This window comes from Mobula birostris, chromosome 11, assembly GCF_030028105.1.
Source record: "Mobula birostris isolate sMobBir1 chromosome 11, sMobBir1.hap1, whole genome shotgun sequence".
Classification (NCBI taxonomy): domain Eukaryota; kingdom Metazoa; phylum Chordata; class Chondrichthyes; order Myliobatiformes; family Myliobatidae; genus Mobula; species Mobula birostris.
This window is the reverse complement of record NC_092380.1, coordinates 57,992,392-58,004,451: the sequence shown is the minus strand read 5'-3', so window position 1 is coordinate 58,004,451 and position 12,060 is coordinate 57,992,392. Positions and strand designations below refer to the sequence as shown.

Below are 12,060 nucleotides of genomic sequence, written 5' to 3'. Positions count from 1 at the left end.
GATTGAAGTCACCCATTATAACTGCTGTTCCTTTATTGCACACATTTCTAATTTCCTGTTTAATACCATCTCCGTCCTCACTACTACTGTTAAGTGGCCTGTACACAACTCCCACCAGCGTTTTCTGCCCCTTAGTGTTATGCAGCTCTACCCATATCGATTCCACATCTTCCCAGCTTATGTCCTTCCTTTCTATTGCGTTAATCTCATCTTTAACCATTAATGCCACCCCACCTCCTTTTCTTTCATGTCTATCCCTCCTGAATATTGAATATCCCTGAACGTTGATCTCCCATCCTTGGTCACCCTGGAGCCATGTCTCTGTGATCCCAACTATATCATAATCATTAATAACAATCTGAACTTTCAATTCATCCACCTTGTTACAAATGCTCCTTGCATTGACGCACAAAGCCTTCAGGCGCTCTTTTACAACTTTCTTAGCCGTTATACAATTATGTTGAAAAGTGGCCCTTTTTGATGCTTGCCCTGGATTTGTCAGCCCGCCACTTTTACTTTTCTCCTTACTACTTTTTGCTTCTACCCTCACTTTACACCCCTCTGTCTCTCTGCACTGGTTCCCATCCCCCTGTTGTGAACTAACCTCCTCTCGCCTAGCCTCTTTAATTTGATTCCCACCCCCCAACCATTCTAGTTTAAAGTCACCTCAGTAGCCCTCGCTAATCTCCCTGCCAGGATATTGGTCCCCCTAGGATTCAAGTGTAACCCGTCCTTTTTGTACAGGTCACGCCTGCGCCAAAAGAGGTCCCAATGATCCAAAAACTTGAATCCCTGCCTCCTGCTCCAATCCCTCAGCCACGCATTCATCCTCCACCTCATCGCATTCCTACTCTCACTGTCACGTGGCACAGGCAGTAATCCCGAGATTACTACCTTTGCGGTCCTTTTTCTCAACTAAGGAACATGTGCTAAGGAAAGCCCACGAATGTCACCACGCATTCTGGTCCCAACATAGCATGCCCAACGTGTCCATCAGAATACCAACAACAAAACAAGCCCCTTTCCCACCCTTCCACACACCCACCCGCACAGACACATAGATGGGCCTCCAACTGCAGGACAGGCCTCCTCCTTGCTTCCATTCAATAGTCCTCGGCCCCAGACTCTCAGACTCACAGACATCATGCTTTCTGACCTCCAGACGGGGGCTTTGGTCTTCAAATTTCAGGATCTAGTCTGGATCCAGAGACATTGGGCCTTAACCATTCCCCTCCTCCCAGACTCATTGACTTCAGTCTTCAACCTTTAGTCTTCGAACTCTGTACTCACCAATCCCTGGGCTTTGACCTCCAGACCTTGCCAATCTCTGGGGAGCAACACCAGGACTCACTAATCATGGTACTTGACTTTGACCTCACGAGCCTCAACCTTCGAACTTGCATAGGCAGATGACTTGTCGACTTGAGAATGGGGGAGGGGTCATCACCAGCCCTCATTCCTGGGGCCCACCAACCTCAATCACTGACCACAGGGATTGCTGGCCTTTGTCCTTAGCACCTACCGACCCAACATCTGTCCACAGAAGTCACTGGCCTTTGACCGCAGAACACTCCCAACGATTTCTTCCTGCCCCTGATTCTTCATTTATTCCACCTAGCTTCTAACTTCCCCCTCATCCCCATCCCTAACCCCTAACCCGTCCCCTAACTCCCCATGCTGACCCCAAAACTATTCATGCGAACCTAAAAAAAATGAAGTCTGAACCACAAACTTTGAGTGGTGCCACTGTAATTTATATGAATGTATAAGCTTACTTAAGTCAATAACTGTAAACTTTAGACAGAACTTTTTGATTTTCACACCATAAATTCACAATTCAGCCTTAGAAGCAGCTACAAAGTCCTAGGATTAAGGCTATAGTCATCCACCCACTTCAAAATTTTTATTTGTACTTTGAATAACTTTATGAATAAAATTATAATTTCCTTTGTCTTGTATAGCAAAAATGGAGCCTGGTGATTATGTGAAGACAACATAAGAGAGAGTCTTGAAGAAGACTGTTATGCTTGCTCTCAAGTGCTGGAGTGATATAAGATTTCCAGTTGTAGTTTACTGGGTTGGCTGCTTAGTTGAACAGAATAAAAGGTGTCCTGTAATCCTTCACAAAACCTATATTTTTAAAGAACTCAAATGATTTTGCTGGTCACTAATATGTTTCATTATTGATATATTACTAGGACACAGAGAGTAAAATATTAACATTATTTGCTGAACTGAGTAGTCCTCTACTTGTAAGAACAGCTAAGCACTATAATTGTCCTTAGTGGCTCTGGGTTAGAGGAACGACTCAACCCCGTCATCGTTCCTGCTGGGAACTGGAGGAAAGCCAGTTGTTGTTTGGCAAAGGCAAGATGATGTTAGCCACAGTTCTCTTTGGAACCAAGCTATCTGCATGCCAAAGCCAACCATGTAAAGACATAAATACAAATTCTCTGCAGATAATTGAATATGGTGCTTAACCGAGACTCTCTTTTCTATGTAAGATGGTGGTAAATTATCCCTTTTTGAGACAAGCAGTCAAGCTCCTTGTGGGGACTTGGCCAGCATTCAACCTTCAGCCAACAACAATGAATAATATGGCCAAGACCTCATTGCTTTTTAATGGACCTCATTTTCTGCTTTGTAATAGTCCATATGCCCAATGATTCTAGACATCTATAACTTTCAAGGACAGGAATATCCATATACTTTTTGCCCACCACATTTCAGATTCTGCACATCATTCCATTTAAATTCATAAAAACATAAATAAAAGAGGAGGCTATTTGGCCCTCTCTGCCTGTTCTGACATTCAATGCAGTCATGGCAGATCCTGTGTTTTAGTTCAAAGATGAAGAAAGATACCATTGTTTTAAATTACAGAGGGAAAAAGAAAATCCTAAAAACAGAAATCAAAGAACTGTATTACTTCACCTATTCCCAGATGCAAAACCAAGTTTCTTGTCACCAATTTTAATAAAAATGGAAATTACTTATTCATTAGAACTTGCAGAATTAAAGAAGCACACATGTACTGTGCATGTGTATTGTTGTGCATAAGGAATTGACTATCAGCATTGTTACGTTCATTAACAGCTATTGGGAAACCATGGATACTTTGACTGTAGTGGGCCTTTGACAAGGTGCCAAACATGAGGCTCCTTTGCAAGATAAGAGCCCATGGAATTACAGGGAAGCTACTAGTATGGGTGAAGCATCGGCTGATTGGCAGAAAACGGAGTGGGAATAAAGAGATCCTATTCTGGCTGGCTGTCGGTTACCAGTGGAGTTCCACAGGGGTCGGTGTTGGGACCGCTGCTTTTTATGATGTATGTCAATGATTTGGACTAGGGAATTAATGGGTTTATGGCTAAATTTGCCAATGATACAAAGATAGGTGGAGGAGCGGGTTGTGTTGAGAAAACAGAGAGCCTGCAGAGAGACTTAGATAGTTTAGGGGAATGGGCAAAGAAGTGGTAAATGAAGTACAATGTTGGAAAGTGCATATATGGTCATGCACTTTGGTGGAAGAAATAAATAGGCAGACTATTATTTAGATGGGGAGAGAATTCAAAATACAGAGATGCAAAAGGACTTGGGAGTCCTTGTGCAGGATACCCTAAAGGTTAACCTTCAGGTTGAGTCAGTGGTAAAGAAGGTGAATGCAACGTTGGCATTCATTTCTAGAGGTATAGGATATAAAAGCAGGGATGTGATGTTGAGGCTCTATAAGGCACTTGTGAGACCACACTTGGAGTATTGTATGCAGTTTTGGGCTCCTTATTTTAGAAAGGATTTACTGACATTGGAGAGGATTCAGAGAAGATTCACAAGAATGATTCCAGGAATGACAGGTTTACCGTATGAGGAATGTCTGGCAGATCTTGGACTGTATTCCCTGGAATTCAGGAGAATGAGGGGGATCTCATAGAAACGTTCCAAATGTTAAAAGGCCTGAACAGATTAGATACGGCAAAGTTATTTCCCATGGTAGGGGAGTCTAGGACAAGAGGACACGACTTCAGGATTGATGGACTTCCATTTAGAACAGAGATGCGGAGAAATTACTTTAGTCAGAGAGTGGTAAATCTCTGGAATTTGTTGCCACGAGCAGCTGTGGAAGCCATGACATTGGGTGTATTTAAGGCAGTGATAGATAGGTTCTTGATTAGCCAGAGCATCAAGGAGTATGGGGAGAAGGCAGTGGAGTGGGGATGACTGGAAGAATTCGATCAAACCTTGATTGAATGGTGGAGCAGACTCAGTAGGCGAATGGCCTACTTCTGCTCCTGTAGCGTATGGTCTGATGGGTTACCATCAATGGGTTACTGAGGAGTGACAACCATATCCTTTCATAAGTCACTCTGTATTTAAAAAGCTCAAATTCAATTATGATTGCATCTTCATGACTAGCAATGACACAGGAGTGAAACCAATTGGAACAATTAAGATTTGTTGTGAAAAGTAGAGTAATGTAGTTTACAAACCAAACCAGAATTAATTTTGTATACTTTGATGAAAAGATGTCTGAATAATTTTGCTAGCATAATTCTAATAGAGAAAGGACTAGGTCTTCTATACATATAATTATCTGAATTACATATTTATGTATTTATACACATTTCTTTCCATGTATGTACTTTTAACTTTATTTAAAATAATTCTTTATTCTGTATAATTGTTGAATGTTGCTATTTTTTGTTGCATGTAGCACCATCATAATTTCCGAATACATGCAAATGTTTATGGTGAATAAAGTTGATCTCCCTTACCCAAGGCAATAAATAAGGCTCCTTACACAAAGCCTACAAACTTCAGACGAGATTAAACGTGTGTGAAAACAATAAATTCCTGGATATTGAATATGTTGAACTAGGACTTCCTTTAAAATAGAGCTGAACTGATTAAATGCCAAACTGACTGTGATGGATACATTACCTTTTATTCAGGGAAATATTGGAAAGGAGTACTAGGTAAGCTAGAGGAGAAAATAAATGTGTACCTGGATGTTATGACATTCCCTTGAAACTATAGAATTCTGCATTGTTTCAAAATGACATTTTTTTCTCACTTTGTTATAGACCTTTGAAACTAAGATACATCATATTGAAACAAGGCCACCTAAGAAATCTAAAGATAACCGAGATATATTAGAATTCTTCATCCGCTGTGAAACAAACAGCTCGGATATCAGCACCTTGGTCAGTTCCTTGAAAAGAGTTGCTGAAGAAGTGAAAACAACAAAAGAAGAGAAATGTAAGAGTGGAGTCCTATTGTTCTATCTGACCATCACATGTTTCTTGTTAGATCATGCAATCCCAAAGTGCTTAGTTTTCTGTGAATACCACTTATTTCTATCCAGTTTATTTATCTACATATACTGTATATAAATAATTACTGTATATATAAATAATACAAATATATATGTGTGTGTGTGTGTGTGTGTGTGTGTGTGTGTGTGTGTGTGTGTGTGTGTGTATGTGCCTGCCTATATTGTACATAATGGTAACCCAGACCACATGTTTCCATTTGTGCTGTTAATTGAAAGGAGATTCTATCTAAGCAACCAAGATTAAATAATGCCATTGGGTCTTTAATTTAATAAAGGCATGCTGGAGATCCATCTACAGATTGGAGCATTCATGTATTACATCAGAATGGTTAATGTTCTCAAATTCTGGTGCAGGCTTTGAGCTGATTCCCTTCTGACCCAGAAAGTATTATCAACTGAGACAAACTGCTTATATTTATTTCAGCTAGTTTTGTTTCTTTAACCTGTATGGAATATTCAGCTGAAGATTCTACTCATATACAATAAATAAAGTGCAGATGTCTTTAAGAATGTTATTTATATATGCATATATTCAATAAATATACTTATATAATACACGAGTTATAATCAGAGTATGCATTCACATAAATGATCCATATCCATAATTTCTGCTGAGTATTTGTGCAGATGATTGAAATGCCAGAAGATTGAGGCTTCAAGCAGTCTTTCACATCTTTCCTCAAGCCTTGCAGCAGAGTTCTGACTTGTAATGATTTTACAGTTGCAGCAAAGACTGATTAAATAACATAGAACAGCTGAACCTTGAACATCTCTGATGTTTACTTTCTTCTCGTGCTTTGTTTCATCTGCGTCCATCACACTCCTTGCAGGATTCACAGCCCTGCTGAGATATACTCAGCTGTTCTGCAGCGTTTCCTTCCTTCAATCAGGACTCCTATTTCTTACATTGATTTTTATTTGGAAACGCCACAGGGTTATTCTGTCCATCACGGCCCAGAACAAATGGATAATCATCAGTAGCTCTTTGGCTCATACATTTTGCACTTTGTCTTTATTTCTAGATCACTGGTTTCCAAAAAAGTTGTCAGATTTAGACAGATGCCATCAACTGGTTTCAAAATATGACCCTGACCTGGATTTTGATCATCCGGTAAGTTCTGAAAAATTTTACGACAAGGATTCTTGCTGATGAACTCAGGACAGACAAACACTTCCAATGTGAAGGGTAGAGTTAAAATGAAGTTGAAAGGAGAGGTTTTGCGAGAATCATTAACACCGACACAAAGTGGTTGGGTGTATCGTCTCTTCCTGTGTTGCAAAGAACATGTTACTTCCTTGCTATTTTAGACAAATTAGTGACGAATTACCAAACAGCTGCGACATTAATAAAAAGAAATTAATTTACCAGCTATTATTCATTCCATTCAACATATTCTAGATTTAATGATTACAAGTTGGGTTATACATTTTGTCTGCAATGTTTCTCAGCAGAACAAAGTTTGATTCAGCTCTGTCATTTCTGGTGAGTGATCTCTGCTCAGATACCTTTACCATTGTACCTTTAGAGCAGAACTAATGGGGAACCCTTCAATAAGAGCTGCACAGGACTGCAGAGGTGGTCCCACTCCCGAAGGATCATGAAAGTAGGGTGGGTTTCGAGGAGGTTATGTGTCATCAGCTGGCAAACTATAGGTAAAGATTGATAGTCACTTAAAACAGGTGTGGTGATAAGTATACTATTTTCAGGTTGACATGTTATAACCATTAAAGTTCGTCACGGATCACTTCTGGACCTCAGCTACTTACACCAATATTAATGACCTGAATGAAAGGACAAATTGTACCACAGCCATATTCGCTGATGGCTTAAAGATAGCTAGGAAACTAAGTTTTGTGGTAGAGGTAGGGGTAGGGGCAGAGGGCAGAAGGACATAATGAGTCTACAATGGGTGTACATAGGTTAAGTGAGAAGCAACGATTTGGTAGGTGGAGAATAGCCAATGTGAGGTTTTGGGGGAAAATAAAGCAAAAGCAGAATCCTGCTCAAATAGTGAATAATCCCTGCAAAGTGTTGCATAATATAACACAGAACAGTGCAGTAGTTGTGCCAGTCTTGGTACCAAGTTATCCTAAATGTCCTCCTGTTTATCATTCATATCTTTCCATTCATATCTTCACATTTATGTACCTACCTAAGAGCCTCTTAAAATTCACCAAATTACCTAATTCCACTACTACCCCCGGCAGCCTAATCCAGGCACCTGTCTCACTCGGCATAAAAAGGCTTGCCCTTCATTTTGCCTTTAAATTAACCCTCTCCCAAACTTCTCCACTTGTGTATCCACTTTCAGTGAACTATGCCTCAGGACGCCAGGTCCCTCTGAACCTCCATTAATGGGCCTTCCATCAACTGTATATACTCAGTGGCCACTTTATTAGGTAGCTCCATACCCAATAAAGTGGCCATTGTGTGCACGCTAATGGTCTTCTGCTGTTGTAACCCATCCACTTCAGGTTCAACATGTTGTGCACTCAGAGTTGCTCTTCTGCACACCACTGTTTAACACTGAGTTATTTGAGTTACTGTCAGTTTGAACCAGTCTGGGCATTCTCCTCTAACTTCTCCAATTAACAAGGAGTTTTGGTCACAGAACTGCCACTCATTGGACGTTTTTTTGTTTTTCATACCATTCTTTATCAACTCTAGAGATTATTATGTGTGAAAATCAATGAAGATCAGCCACTTCTGAGATAATCAAACCAGCCCTTCTGACACCAACAATCATTCCATGCTCAGTCACTTATATTACATTTCGTCCCCATTCTGATGTTTGGCTTGAACAACAACTGAAGCTCTTGACGATGTCTCCATGCTTTTATGCATTGAATTGCTGCCACGTGATTGGCTAATTGGATATTCGTATTCATAAGCAAGTGTACAGGTGTACCTAATAAAGTGGCCACTCAGTGTAGGTCCTTCTTCCATTTCACCTCCTAACTTGCAAGATCTCACAGTTGTTCAGATTAAATTCCATCTGCCACTTCTCTGTAACCAATTGACTGTCTATCCCACAGTATGTTCTGATAGTCCTTCACACTCTCTACAACTCTACCAGTCTTAGTTTCATCTGCAGAATTGCTAATTCTACCATCTACATTTTCATCCAAATGATTAATATGTATCACAAGCAAAGAGGTTCCAGCATTGATCCTTACAAAATACTGATCTCCATCATAATAATAGTCTCCCAACCCTAATCTGTGTTCATCGTGGAAAACAGTTCTGAATCCGAACTGCAATTTACCCTAGATCCCATGCATCTTTATGTTCTGAATCAAACTATGACGGATTTTATTAAGTGCCTTATTTAAATCCATGTGAGTTCTGTTCACTGCCTTACCCTCATCAATCAACCTTGTCACCTCCTGAAAAGACTCCATCAATAATGGCAAGTAATTAGGCAGGAATATGTAATGTTAGTATTTATTCCTCGGGAGATAGTCTTTTATTTATTCATTGAGATACAGCACACAGCAGGCCCTTCTGGCCCTCTGAGCAACACCACCCAGCAACCTTTGATTTAACTTCCCCCTAATTACAGGACAATTTACAATGACCAATTAACCTACCAACCAGGAGGAAACTGAAGCACCTGGAGGAAACCCAAACAGTCATGGGAAGAATGTACAAACTCCTTACAGACAGAAATCTTGTTACAAATGTACAAAACTCTCATGCTAGTGAGTCCACATTCTGAATACATAAGCAGTGTGGTTGCCTGACCCAAGGAGGGACAAATTTCTATTTAAACTTTACTTGGTTAATTCTTGAGATGAAAATAACTATTTCAAGAGGGAAGGTTGAACGGTCTGAGTCTGTAACCATTGGATGTACCCATCAGATATTTCCTTTCATGGAGCAATCTAGAACTGAGAACAAAAGAGTTCCATAATAATTGAAGACATCTATTTAAGATGGAGATGAGGAATTTCTTTTCTTGGAGGTTGTTAATTTAGGAGGTTGTTATTCACTGCTGTCCCAGAGAATTGTGGAGATTAATTATTGGATATCTTCAGGCCAGCTCCATTAAGCATCAAAGTGTCTGGGGCTGAGTCCATCTTTATTGAATAGACCCAACAGTCAGTCTACCCTACTCTAACTTAATGTTCTTAAAAATAAGATGTTAAATGTACTACCAGTTTTTCCAGTACCTGTACAGAAGATTCAAAATGTACAGATTTAAAAAATCAATAGATTACAAGTCAAAAGTAAATGAAACTAAAAAAGACTAAAGATGTGATGAAACCAACATGTTGATGGATGAAATAGTGATAGCGTAGATTACTACCAATGATGAGAAGGGTTTCTGTAAATAGTACTGTGGCCTAATTTCACAGAGCACAGCAGTGCAGACAGAGTCAACTCAAGGTGCACACCTGAACTCCTGAGAACATATGAAGATGATAATTTTATGAAAGATGAGAGTACTCAATAGTTTCCATTCATAAATGGTCCTATCATACATGCCACAATGTGTAACTTGTCTGTTCTCATTTACCACTAGCCCATGCTGAAGTCTCACAAGGCTTTTACATCTCTTTCAATCATTATCATGCATCCAGAAAAAGCACATTTTCAAGTTGCCACTTCCTGGTTAAACCTTGGAACCCAGGCACACTCAAAGAGCTGCAGCATCAAATCACAGTAATACAATTTACCTGCTTAATGGATGGACACACACCAACAACAGGATGAACCTCAAGCTACAACAGGTCTGCAGTCACGTGGGAAAGAGGAATTTTGCTATTATCTCTCTGATGTGATAAGTCAGCACATATTTTGTGAAAACATACCTAACCCTAGGAAGAACTTACACTCCGTCCTCCTGATTCTCCTGTAGAAAACTGCAGAGGACAGCATTATATAAAGGTAAACTATTGGATAAGAGGAAATTGAGGATTCAGACCTTCCTAGGTCCTCAGTGGATTCTATTCTGCTCTTCCTGTCCATCCTGATTTCCATCCATATGAATATATATCACATTTATTATATTAAAGTGAATACATGCAGTTAATTAAATATTCTAGCATTGATTCTTTAGCTGTCCCCGTGGCCTGGAGGGGAAGATCTGAGCCCTTGGACTACATGAAGAGAATATGTGAGGAAGAGGCCACATCAGTGCACATTGTTGAGAGGAAGCAAATGGCACTGGTGAGAGAGAAGGAGCAGAAGCCCACTGGGCAGTGGGCCATATGAGTGACATTATTATTATTCCCATGGCAACAGTGTGTTGGATAGTCTCATGATAACAAGACTGGCAATAGATTGAACTAAACATGAAACTTACTGAATTTGAGGATGAACTTTGGAATAGCAGGGGAAGAAAGAAAAACGTAGATTTACATTCCTATCATGACTTTCAGGACTTGCCATTGGACTTTACAACCGACGATGTATTTATGAATTGATGTAGGCACAGAATTCTCCCCAGAAGCAACAAAGCAGCATTTCCATTTGATTTTCAGTGGTGTTCATTGAGGGATGTCGGGGAGAGCACTCCGTTCAAATTAATGACCTGGATCTCATACACCTGCACGAGAAAGTAGATGTGCAAGAAACATTTCAACTGAAAGACAGGGTAGCACTCCCTCCATTCAGGACAACAGTAACATGGCATCCTTCAGTTTCTGCTCAAGTCTCTGGAGTAAGATTTAACCCAAGAACAAACGCAAAAGAGCTGCACCTAGGAGGGATGAATGAGTTCATTGCCACCACAGTCATGGTTGCTGATATTGTTTGCAGATTAAAGGCCAGCAGATGGCACCATTGTCTTTGCAAAACAGAGCCTGCAAAGGTAATTGTGCCTGGACATTCCCAAGACCTTGTATCCAGCTCAGTGCCCACTGCTACATCAATAGGGATAGGTGCAATCTGTCTGCCTCCAATGCATCAGACCTGTCTAGCGCTCACTCATCCTTTTTTTTTTGGTTTTAGGTTTCCAAAATGTGCACCATTTTTCCTGCTGTCTATTGGTGTAGTTCTTAACAGGGAGCATGGGATTATACATCCTTTGTCACCTGCTAATTCCTTCAACTGTGGTTGCACAGACCCCTGAATGAAAGCAAGCTTTATACCAATGATAGCCTACGGGTTCTTGACCTCCTCCCTCCACCCCCCAACCCCTCACCAGCTACTTCAGCTCCTTACCAGTTGTTGGGCTTTTCAAGTTAGAACTTAATGTTCAAGGCTGAAGGCATCCATTTGTCCGTGAGAGAATTAACACAACTTAAGGCTTATGCATCTTGAAGGGTTTTTTTTAGATTATGAGAACACTCAGTCCTCTTTTATTGTCATTTAGAAATGCATACATGCTACAATGCAGCAAACCCTCCTAACAGTCCCACCTTCAGTTCCACTAAAGGATAGTATGTTGTGATATGCCTAGCTTTATTGTTAATCAATGTGTCAATATTACTCAGGTACATTTCTTTGCATATTTTAGTAATGGCCAGGAGTGAAGTTATGGGATCTCTCTGTGCTGGCTCACCAGCATGGGATTGAGGTCATTCACCTGCAATTGTCCCCAGTCTCCCATAAAGCCAAAAGTAAACTTTGAGAGTTGCCTTTTCCTAGCAGCCATCTGCAGCAGTTCAAAAACATTTGGACCTGATGGGCTTGCCTGGATCGTGACCAGCAGATAATTCCCAGTCACGTGGAATTATGGAGAAAGAAAGAGAAAACAACATAGTGGAAGAGAAAGGAATAT

The 12,060-nt window shown here is 40.3% G+C and overlaps 1 protein-coding gene across 1 annotated transcript in view; it reads left to right on the top strand.

Moving 5' to 3' along the window:
- Positions 1 to 12,060, top strand: part of th (tyrosine hydroxylase) — a 69,778-nt gene that overhangs the window by 21,196 nt on the left and 36,522 nt on the right. The window contains exons 3-4 of the mRNA XM_072273120.1: positions 5,082 to 5,256; positions 6,355 to 6,443. Coding sequence (XP_072129221.1) covers positions 5,082 to 5,256; positions 6,355 to 6,443 — 264 coding nt within the window. The remainder of the gene's footprint in view (positions 1 to 5,081; positions 5,257 to 6,354; positions 6,444 to 12,060) is intronic.